The sequence below is a fragment of the Rattus rattus genome, chromosome 16 (assembly GCF_011064425.1).
Source record: "Rattus rattus isolate New Zealand chromosome 16, Rrattus_CSIRO_v1, whole genome shotgun sequence".
NCBI classification, from domain to species: domain Eukaryota; kingdom Metazoa; phylum Chordata; class Mammalia; order Rodentia; family Muridae; genus Rattus; species Rattus rattus.
This window is the reverse complement of record NC_046169.1, coordinates 7,648,378-7,660,411: the sequence shown is the minus strand read 5'-3', so window position 1 is coordinate 7,660,411 and position 12,034 is coordinate 7,648,378. Positions and strand designations below refer to the sequence as shown.

Below are 12,034 nucleotides of genomic sequence, written 5' to 3'. Positions count from 1 at the left end.
TATGATAATATATTTAAGTGATCCGAAAAGTTCCACCAGAGAACTACTAAAGCTGATAAACACCTTCAGCAAAGTGGCTGGGTATAAAATTAACTCAAATAAATCAGGAACCTTCCTCTACAAAAAAGAGAAACAAGCCGAGAAAGAAGTTAGGGAAACGACACCCTTCATAATAGTCCCAAATAATATAAAATACCTCGGTGTGACTTTAACCAAGCAAGTGAAAGATCTGTATGGTAAGAACTTCAAGCCTCTGAAGAAAGAAATTGAAGAAGACCTCAGAAGATGGAAAGATCTCCCATGCTCATGCATTGGCAGGATTAATACAGTAAAAATGGCCATTTTACCCAAAGCGATCTACAGATTCAATGCAATCCCCATCAAAATACCAATCCAATTCTTCAGAGAGTTAGACAGAACCATTTGCAAGTTCATCTCGAAGAACAAAAAACCCAGGATAGCTAAAACTATCCTCAACAATAAAAGGACTTCAGGGGGAATCACTATCCCTGAACTCAAGCAGTATTACAGAGCAATAGTGATAAAAACTGTATGGTATTGGTACAGAGACAGACAGATAGACCAGTGGAATAGAATTGAAGACCCATAAATGAACCCACACACCTATGGTCACTTGATTTTTTGACAAAGGAGCCAAAACCATCCAATGGAAAAAGATAGCATTTTCAGCAAATGGTGCTGGTTCAACTGGAGGTCAGCATGTAGAAGAATGCAGATCGATCCATGCTTATCACCCTGTACAAAGCTTAAGTCCAAGTGGATCAAGGACCTCCACATCAAACCAGATACACTTAAGCTAATAGAAGAAAAAGTGGGGAAGCATCTCGAACACATGGGCACTGGAGAAAACTTCCTGAACAAAACACCAATGGCTTATGCTCTAAGATCAAGAATCGACAAATGGGATCTCATAAAACTGCAAAGCTTCTGTAAGGCAAAGGACACTGTGGTTAGGACAAAATGGCAACCAACAGATTGGGAAAAGATCTTTACCAATCCTACAACAAATAGAGGGCTTATATCCAAAATATACAAAGAACTCAAGAAGTTAAACTGCAGGGAGACAAATAACCCTATTAAAAAATGGGGTTCAAAGCTAAACAAAGAATTCACAGCTGAGGAATGCCAAATGGCTGAAAAACACCTAAAGAAATGTTCAACGTCTTTAGTCATAAGGGAAATACAAATCAAAACATCCCTGAGATTTCACCTCACAGCAGTGAGAATGGCTAAGATCAAAAACTCAGGTGACAGAAAATGCTGGCGAGGATGTGGAGAAAGAGGAACACTCCTCCATTGTTGGTGGGATTGCAGACTGGTACAACCATTCTGGAAATCTGCAGTCTGGAGGTTCCTCAGAAAATTGGACATTGAACTACCTGAGGACCCAGCTATACCTCTCTTGGGCATATACCCAAAAGATGCCCCAACATATAACAAAGACACATGCTCCACTATGTTCATAGCAGCCTTATATACAATAGCCAAAGCTGGAAAGAACCCAGATGCCCTTCAACAGAGGAATGGATACAGAAAATGTGGTACATCTACACAATGGAATATTACTCACCTATCAAAAACAATGACTTTATGAAATTCATAGGCAAATGGATGGAACTGGAAAATATCATCCTGAGTGAGGTAACCCAATCACAGAAAAACACACATGGTATGCACTCATCGATAAGTGGATATTAGCCCAAATCTCTAATTACCCTAGATGCACAGAACACATGAAACTCAAGAAAGATGACCAGAATGCGAATGCTTCACTCCTTCTTTAAAAAGGGAACAACAATACCCTTAGGAGAGGATAGGGAGGCAAAGTTTAGAACAGAGGCAGAAGGAATGCCCATTCAGAGCCTGCCCCACATGTGGCCCATACATATACAGCCACCAAACTAGAGAAGATGGATGAAGCAAAGGAGTGCAGGCTGACAAGAACCGAATGTAGATCTCTCCTGAGAGACACAGCTGGAATATGGCAAATACATAGGCAAATGCCAGCAGCAAACCACTGAATTGAGAATGGGACCCCCATTGAAGGAATCAGAGAAAGGACTGAAAGAGCTTGAAGGGGCTTGAGACCCCATATAAACAACAATGCCAACCAACCAGAGTTTCCAGGGACTAAGCCACTACCCAAAGACTATACATGGACTGACCCTGGGCTCCAACTGCATAGGTAGCAATGAATAGCCTAGTAAGGGCACCAGTGGAAGGGGAAGCCCTTGGTCCTGCCAAGACTGAATCCCCAGTGAACAGGATTGTTGGGGGGAGGGCAGTAATGGGGGAGGATGTGGAGGAGAACACCAATATAGAAGGGGAGGCAGAGGGGTTAGGGGGTTGGCCTGGAAACCAGGAAAGGAAATAACATTTGAAATATAAATAAGAAATACCCAATTTAATAGAGATGGGGGGAAAAGAAAAAATAATAATAATACAAAGACCATCTTTACACAGTACACAAAACAATAACTCTGACATGCATGCACCCAGGAGCTGATCTCACTACTTTCTGGCCATGCTTTAGCTGTGTGCCAGGATCAAACTGGAGGGTTTGGAGTGACCTGGTTGGAGAAGGAGAGACCAGAGGGAGAAGGAAAAAGAAAAAGAGAGAGAAGGAGGACTGTGAGGGGAGATTGATGATAAGCACATGGCCAGGAGAAACAGCAAGTACCTGATATACACCACTGGGGAGGTAATCAGGCTGACAAAAGAGTAGGTTAGGGGTGATCCATCCCACCTCGGTAATAATCAAATTTCAATAAAATAACCGTAGTCTGAGCCTCATTTATTTGTTAACTAGATGCGGCTAAGCTTGAATTGGTTCTACTACACTAGCTACAAAAATATCAGCTATTTATTTCACATGGTACCAATTTTTTTTATAATTGTGGCCAAGTCCACAATCCTATGGTGATTCCATAAAGTTAGTCCACCTTTGCTTAGAAAAGCAAAATTTGCCGTGGTGTCTGAGTGTGAAAGGCAAGCACCATCCTATCTCAGTCCCAGCCATGCCCTGCTCAGACTGGTCCTCAGAGTAGCAACACAGAACAAAAGAATCAACACAGAACACCATTATTCTGTCTAACACCCGAGGATGTCTAGGTATTGAAAGGTGGGTTAGAACCATTGATGTAACTGCAGGAGACACCGGAGTTTTGAGAGTTTCCTGGTAAGTGGGAATTCCCTGAATGTCAACACGCAGGCAACCTGATACAGGAATGCTGCAGACCTGGTCAGCGGGAAGAAAACAAACGCTGCTCCTGAGCCCAGTGCGGAAGAAGAACATCCTAGTCTAGTGCACCCAGGATGGTGCTATGTTACTGTGACCAAGCAGAGCTTCCCATGAGTGCTGGTTAAGGACACTTGTGCCTTCCTGGAGTCTTCTCTAAAGCAAAACCCCAGACTTCTGCCCTGACCACCAGGATCTAGTTCATCTGTGACAAAGGCTTTCTAATGAAAACTCCAAAGGGATGTCATCAAATCTTAAATGGAAGCCTGAGCACTCTCCTGGTTGGACACAAACTGTTTCTGACAGTCTGAGGCCACAGAACCTCCTCCTGATATTTTTTTATTTCTCTGTGTAGCTCTGGCTTGTCCTAGACTCATTCTGTAGACCAGGCTGGCCTCTAACTCACAGAGATCTGCCTGCCACTGCCTCTGGGGTGCTAGAATTAAAGGCATGCACTACCATGCCATGGCCCTAGGCAATACATGCTTTTAATACCAGCACTCAGGAGGCAGAGGCGGGTAGATCTTTTAAGAGTTTGAAGATAGATAGATAGATAGATAGATAGATAGATAGATAGATAGATAGATAGATAGATGGATGGATGGATGGATGGATGGATGGATGGATGGATGGATGGATGGATGGATGGATGGATGGATGGATGGATGGATGGATGGATGGATGGATAGATAGATAGATAGATAGATAGATAGATAGATAGATAGATAGATAGATAGATAGATAGGGCTATATATACAATTCCCAGCCAAGATGGCTATATAGTGAGACACTGTTACATACACAAAAAAGTCCCACCCAAAAATTTGATACTGGAGAGACAGTTCTGCCATTAAAAGCACCGTCTGCACTAGCAGAGGAACCAAGTTCAGTTCCCAAGCCCGACATGGCACTCTACAACCATATGTAACTCTAGTTCTAGGAGATCTGACATCATCTTCTGACCTCTGCAGGCACCAGGCTCAAATGTGGTGCACAGACACAAGTGCAGACCAGTACTCATAGTCCTAAATAAAAACAGATAAACCTAATTTTAAAAGAAATTACAACTATAAGAAATTAAAGAGTAGTCAGGTAGTGATAGCACATGTTTTTAATCCCAGCACTTGGGAGACAGAAACAGATGGATCTCTGAGTTTCAAGGAAGCCTGGACTCCAGAGTGAGTTCCAGGACAGCCAAGGATGTACAGAAATACCCAGTCTCAAAAAAAAATCAATCAATAAAAATATAAATGAAAGAGCTTAAACACTACTCACATCACCATAGTTGAAAATGGTGCCAAATAAAGGCAGAGGTTTGGGTCCAGGAATTCCTAGTTTCTTAAACAGGCCATGAGAATAGGTCCCATATCTGTAAAGTAACAGAAAAGTCCAAGTTTATACATATGAACATGTGTCAGTCATGACTATGACTCAGGAACTTCAAGAATCAAACCCGACAAGCAACATCTAAACGACAAATAACAGTAAAAACCCAAACAGCCACAATCCCACTCTCCTCTCCAATGTTCACTAAGTATGCCTACCCATCAGAATGATGGGATAGAGATGGTGGAAGCTACTGTGCTTCCAGTCCAAGAGAACATCATTGATTAAAAAAAAAAAAAGCCCCAGATTTGGATTTTAGAGTCTTAGAGTTTCAGGCTCAAAGCTTCCCAGGGTGTTCCATTTGCTCTTGTCCATTTAGAAAATTCCCTGAAGCAGTGACTCTCATTAGATAAAAGGGAAAGGTTTAGTTGCATAACTGAATTATTTAATGCCACAGGGCCATGAAGACCCTATGGTATTGTTCTTCCAGATTGGTCAGAGACTTATGTGTTCGCTTTTCTCTAAGCCACAAGTTTGTTAGAGGCTCTAACTGCTCTGAAAGTTGCCCTTTTAGAAAGACCTGGAACCGATCATGGAGTTCTTATGTCCTTATAATCACAATTGAGTTCATGACTGCCACTGGCGTCAGAGAAATGTCAGAGACCCCCAAGATTCTCTGACTTGCAATCTGGTTGACATAAGCTACAGAGAAGGCTATTTTCCAGTATGTTCCCTTAATGACCAAGGCATTGTCTAAAGGCTGTTTCTCTCATGTGTCAATCTGGACCTCCAACTGGTGGTAATTATCCAGTAGGCACAGTGTTGGACAGAATTTTATTTATCATGATGGTTAATGTGGTGGTTTGAATGAAAATGGCCCATCATGGGTCCACATGAAGTGGCACTATTAGAGGTGTGGCCTTGTTGGAGAATTTGTGACCTTATTGGAAGAAGTATGCCACTGGGGTGGGCTTTGAGCTTTTAGCTGCTCAAGCCAAGCCTAGCTACACACTCTCTTTCTTCTGCCTGTTGGTCCAGATGTAGAACCTTCAGCTCCTTCTCCTTCACCATGTCTGCCTGTGCTTCCTACAAAGAAGATGGTGGACTATAAACCACCTGAAATTGTTAGCCACCCAAATTAAATGTTCTTTTATTAGAAGTTGCGAGGGTCATGGTATCCTTTCACAGCAATAGAAACCCAAACTATGACAGAAATTGGTACCAGAGACTGAAGCATTGCAGTAATAGGGCAGACCACGCTCTTGAATGTTGACTTTGGGACTTTGTATAAGAAACTAAGTGGACCTTAATGAGCAACCTAGTAGGAATATGGAAGACAGTGTTACTAGGGTAATTTGAATTGTGCAGGTCTGATTAGTGTGTGACCTAGAGACTGTTGTTATAATAGTTTGGCAAAGAATGTCCTTATCTAGAAAAAATCTGCCCTAGGCTAAATTCAAGAGATAAATTATCAGCATTGGCAGAGCAGATTTCCAGACAGCATAGTATCGACTGTTTGGTGTATCTGTGGCCACACTTATGCAGATTTACAATGAAAAGGAACATGGTGAGCAAGGGAGGATACAAAGGTACAGTTTGAGCAAGTATAAACGCATTAATGAAGACCCTGATGCTAAGTGGAATAAAGAGAGTGGTAACTTCAGAGCAAGACCTCACCCAGCGGGGTTGGGGATTTAGCTCAGTGGTAGAGCGCTTACCTAGGAAGCGCAAGGCCCTGGGTTCAGTCCCCAGCTCCGAAAAAAAAAAAAAAAAAAAAAAGACCTCACCCAGCTAGGCTTCCAACTTGTGAGAAGGAATTAAAGAAAATATCTTTAATTACAGAACTGAGGAGGCACAAGCAGGTGGATTTCTGAGTGTGAGGCCTGCCTAGTCTACAGAACAAGGTCTAGGACAGCCAAGTTTAGTCAGCAAAGCAAGTCACAGAGCACAGAAAGCTGGTGAACACGTAATAGAATATGAAAGAAGGCGTGTTCCAACCTCAGCAGTTTCAGCTGCATAGTTCTGGCTTTAGGGACAAGGATAGAAGAAAAGAGATATGGAATCTCCCCCCATGACAGAGAGAAGCCACTGAGGTCAAGGAGTATCCCTGCTTGGAGGCCTAGAGAGACCTTTGTATGGAGCTGTGAAGGTAAAGCCTGGATTGCCTTGGGAGAACTTAGGATGTTGGAGATGCCAGAGTTGTGGGATGTCTGCCTAGGAAAGCTACTAAAAGAGAGTGGAACCAGCCCAAAGGAGAAAAAATGTGTTGCAGTCAACAAAGCTGAAAGGAGTTGGAGATCTGAAGAGCCTTTTGACATCAGACATTGAGACACAGAGTTTGGCGTTTTCCCAGCTGGTTTTCCATCTTGTTTTGGCCTAGCAATTTCTCATTATAGTCCCTTCTCTCCCCTTTGGAATGGTAATGTATATCCTGTGCTATTATATTTCGGAAATATGTAACCTGCTTTTCCATTTTGATTTTACAGAGGATTACAGTTAAGATATTGCATGAGTCTCAGAAGAGACTTTGAACTTTGGACTTTTAAACAGTGCTGATACTGTGATAGACTATGGGAACTTTCAAAGTTAGACTATGATATGGCTACAAGCCTATGAGGGCCAGGGAGAGGTTTGAATAAAAATGGACCCTGTAGGCCCACAGGGAATGCACTATTAAGAGGTGTGACCTTATTAAAAGAAGTATGTCACTAGGAATGAATGGGTTTTGAAATTTTAGATGCTCAAGCCAGGCCCAGTATCACTCTCTTCCTGCTGCCTGTTGATCCAGATGTAGAACTCTCAACTACTTCACCAGCACCATGTCTGTACATCTCCATTGTTCCCACCATGGTGATAATGGACTTAACCTCTAAAAGTATAAGCCAGCCACAATTAAATGTTTTCTTTCTTAAGAGTTGCCATGGTTATGGTGTCTCTTCACAGCAATGGAAACCCCGACTAAGACAGTCATAGATGAGAAGAATTATTGCCTGTGTGTGTCAACTCAGTATGTACAAAGTTCTGCTTAATCAGGTGCTCCATAGGGCGGGGCTGCTATCACTGATGATGTAGCACATCTTAATTTCTCATGATGCTACAGACCTCCCGACTCCAGTGTGACTGACACATAGCAGATGCAGGACAAGAAGCAAGGCTGATAAAAGGTGATTCTGCAGATTGCTGTAAGCTTTCACACAAGGAAAGTGTTATCACATCAAGCTTAGAAATTCTAGCAGAAATATTTATTTTATATAAAGGTTTTATCTGACCCAAGCATTCTTTGATTTGCAAGAAAAAGGAACTTCAGAAGGTCAGGTACTTTCTATTGATAACCTATTAAGTATATGGCATAAAATATGAAACTATACATATTGCAGAAAACATTAATTAAATTATATTATTTTATGTATATGAGTGTTTTGCCTGCATGTATGTCTATGTACCACATATATTCCGTGGTCACTTCCGAGGGCAGAAAAGAGTCCTAGAGCTCTTCGAACTGCAATTATAGATGGTTATGAGCCACTATGTGGGAACTGGGAATCAAACCCTGGTTTGTATGAAAAAAAACATAGTTAAACCAGTGTTTTTAACTGCTGAGCCATCTCTCTATTCCATTCTCTCTTTGTTAATATGAGTCTATTACTCAATGCAGTTTCTAAACCCTTGCTACAAATCAAGTGAAACTCATAAAACACTATCAAATATAATCAAGAATTTGCATTAAGGGACATGTACTAAAGGATCACAACAGATCACCTCAACAAAACCCAACTAGTAACTGGGATTCCTCCTGCAAGATTGTGCTTACTGCTTGTCTTAGGGATTCACTACTGTGAACCATTCTGTGACACCATGACCAAGGCAACTTTTATTAGGACAACATTTAATTGAGGCTGACCTATAGTTTCAGAGTTTCAGTCTATTATCAGCAAGGCAGGAACATGGCAGAATCCAGCTAGCAGAATACTGACTTCCAGGCAGCTAGGATGAAGGTCTTAAAGCCCACACCCACAGTGACACACTTCCTCCAACAAAGCCACACCTACTCCAACAAGACCACACCTCCTAATAGTGCCACTGCCTGGGCCAAGTATATTCATACCACCACACTGCTTTTTGTTGTTGCTAAAAACAAACAAACAAACAAATCAAAGAAAACAACAAAAACATTTGGTGTTAAGTGGTTTCAATATTGCAAGGTGGAAATATGATTTTAGAAAACAATAGTATTCCGGATAATGATCAAAGAAAAAAGAATTATAGATGGCGGCCTTTCTAAAATTGCTGGGATATTGTGTTTATTAGTTTTCTTTTAATCAACTTGATACAAGATATAGTCATCTGGGAAGAGGCGACCATAGTTAAGAGAATGCCTCTATCAGATTGTCCTGTGGGCAAGTCTGTGGGGTATTTTCTTGGTTGATGACTGAGGTAGGAGGGTCCAGACCACTATAGGCAGTTTCACACCTAGGCAGGTACTGCTGGGTAGTATAAGAAAACTGGCCAAGTGAGCCACAGGGAGAAAGACAGGAAACAGTGTTCCTCCAAGCCTTATGCTTTGGTTTCTGTCCTGAGTTCCTGCCCTGGCCTTCCTTTACTATAATAAAACTCTCGGCTTAGGGTGTGCTTAGTGTTCAGCGTCACTATATGGACCAGCCTTCTACTTTGAAAATCACTTACACTAAAAAAAAAAAAAAAAATAGTGAAAATAAAAAAAAAATAAAAAAAATAAAACTCTCTCCTCCTCAAGTTTTTGGTCATGGTGTTTATCACAGCAGTAGAAAAAAGAACAGACACAATGTGGGAGTTTGTGTAAATTGGATTAGAAAGGTGTGACAAATGGAAGCAAGAAACACCCACATCCACAGGGAACCAGTCATATACCCATCACTTATGCTGGCAAAACAGAGAAGGGTGAAAGGGGAGAAAAAGTCTAAGCAACTAGGCTATTCTAAGGATTCTTAAAGCTTGGAAAGGTCATGGTTGCTAATGTTGCTGTGCTAAAATGTTCCACAAGAAGCAACTTAGAGGGGGAAGGATTTATTCTCCTGACAACTCCATGTTACAGTCCATTGTATCTGGGAAGTCAAGGCAGAAACCCAAGTAGTCAGTCACAGTGAAGAGCACGGAGAGGACAGGTCTCTGCTTGTTTGCATTCATTGGGTTTTCTTTTATGTTACGTAGTTGCATAGGGAATGCTGCTGCCCACAATGAGCTGGGTCTTCCTGCATCAATTAACAATCAAGACAATCCTACACAGGGTTGCCTATAGGTCAACCTGACCTAGACAATTTCTCAGTCAAAACTCTCTTTCTAGAAAATTTCTCGTATCTGTCAAACTCATAATTAGAAAGTAACCAGCACACTAGGCAATTGTTTATAATGCCACAGAATTGTTGGTTAGTCTAGGTGTAGACCGAGAGCCACCTGTGTTATTATTTGGGTAAGTCTTGTCAAAACCCATATGATTAGAGTTCTGTGTGGAAGCTCATAAGATGGCCAATGACATTGGTAGGAACTACCTGATGTTGATTTCAACTTCCCCTCTGTTATCTCTTTGGATGTTTCAACAGGAAAAGAATGGGGGCTGCATTTCCGGTTACAGATGGGGGAGGAGCCTGGACAGCTACTTACATGTAGAAGAGCATCAAGCTAGTAGCTAGCAGCACCCAGGTCTCTATAGAAAGGTTGGGAATGATCTCCATCTTAGCTCTCCTTCAGCAGTTCAGGCCTCCAAGTTTCCTTCCCAGCTAACAGTCTTGCAGGGCTCCTCTGCTATGCCTAGCTGACATCTAGGAAGGCCAGTCTATTTATTTGCTGGGAAAGGAGGAGGTGTCGGGGACACATCCAGTACAAGGGTCATTTGCACACTGCCTGAACTTGAAGTTCTGGTGTGGCCTCTCTACCTGGCATTTGTCAAAGTGCCAAAAGTTCATGCATTTTCCTACTCTGACCCTTGAGCTTATATTCTGTGTGTATTTATTCTTTTGGGAACTCAAATAAATCCACTGGCACTACTTTCTTCTAATTCGCAGTTGTGTCTACAGCTGTTCAAGTTCCAAAACACACTAAGTCCACACAATCGAACTATATCTACAAATCTTTACCTATTCATGGCCCTCTCCCAATAAGGCTCCTGTGTGCTCTGAAAGGTGTGAAACCCACAACTGAAATCACTTTCCACCCTGCACTGCTTCCTTGGCACACAAGTCAGCTGTTTTTCTCTGTACTCTTTATGGCATCCCATGGCATACCTCCCCACCCTCCAGATCTTACATTCTTCACCCATCTTTCCTGCAGGATTCCCTGAGCCTTGGGTAGAAAGGTTGATACAAATGTCTCATCTACAATAGATCTCTTTTTTTAATCTACTTTACTATGTCTCTTTTAACAGTTCTTATCCAGTCGGTTATATATGTTATGGTAAAGTTTTCATGATCACTGTATAAACAAGGAGACAGAAAGAGGTAAAAGGTATCCACAACTGAACCAGGAAGGCAGGAAACAGGCACCATTATGATGAGTTAGAATTCTGTAGGGAATGTGTTCTTGTCGTTAAATGGGCTCCCGAGTACCCTCCTGGTTGAATCGGCATCACACAGAGTAAATATTTCTATTTACACCCCCCTAAAGTTCTCCTAGCAAGGTCACAAATTGTTACAAAATGTCTGCAGTGTGATTTATCTTGTGTGCCTGGCCCTTTAAGAATTTTTAGCCATTTAAACTGCTTGACCCTATGATCTTCAGTGTTGGTTGCCTCTTGGATTTCTGGGAATGGGATGAGATATTTTTAAAAAGCCAGCTGAGGCTGGGGTAAGGGGCTAGCAGAGTGAGAAGAGAAGTCAGTGAAGTTAGAAGGCAGCTGAGCCAGGAGGAGCTGAGCTGAGCAGATAGGCTAAAACAGTTGTTATAGTTTGGAGTTGCTAGAATTGCGGAAACTGAGAAGGGGCTGTTAAAGCAGGCTGTTGGGAAACTGAGGGAGGATGAGTTAGGAGAGAATATTAAAGGGGCTGGACTGAAAACTGGGAGGAGGGCAAGCAGGAAGTTAAGAGAACTGGTTACCATTTTCAACAAGAAAAACATTAAACACACAACACACACACACACACACACACATTTTACAAATGGCTTTATGAGCACACAATCAACACAAACATCTTAGTAGCCATTTATTAAATTGCAAGTTCCTGAAACCATCATCCAAGCAGGAAGGCAGATGTTCTAGAGGAGTGGTTCTCAGCCTTCCTAAGGCTGTGTCCACTTAATATAGTTCTTCATGTCGTGTGACCCCAACATAATTTTCATTGCTATTTCATAACTAATTTTGCTACTGTTATGAATCATAATGATGTAAATATCTGTGTTTTCTGGTAGTTGTAGGTGACTCCTGTGCAAGGACCATTTGACTCCTAAAGAACCAGGTTAAGAACCATTGTTCCAGAGAGT

At 41.8% G+C, this 12,034-nt stretch overlaps 1 protein-coding gene across 1 annotated transcript in view; it reads right to left on the bottom strand.

The window, feature by feature from the left end:
• The window catches only part of LOC116885388 (cytochrome P450 3A18), a 43,059-nt gene extending 32,766 nt beyond the window's left edge, over positions 1-10,293 (bottom strand). Inside the window, exons 1-2 of the mRNA XM_032886668.1 lie at positions 10,223-10,293; positions 4,535-4,628 (exon numbers count right to left, since the gene is read on the bottom strand). Of these exons, the coding sequence (XP_032742559.1) occupies positions 4,535-4,628; positions 10,223-10,293 (165 nt within the window). The remainder of the gene's footprint in view (positions 1-4,534; positions 4,629-10,222) is intronic.
• Between the last annotated feature and the right edge of the window lie 1,741 nt (positions 10,294-12,034).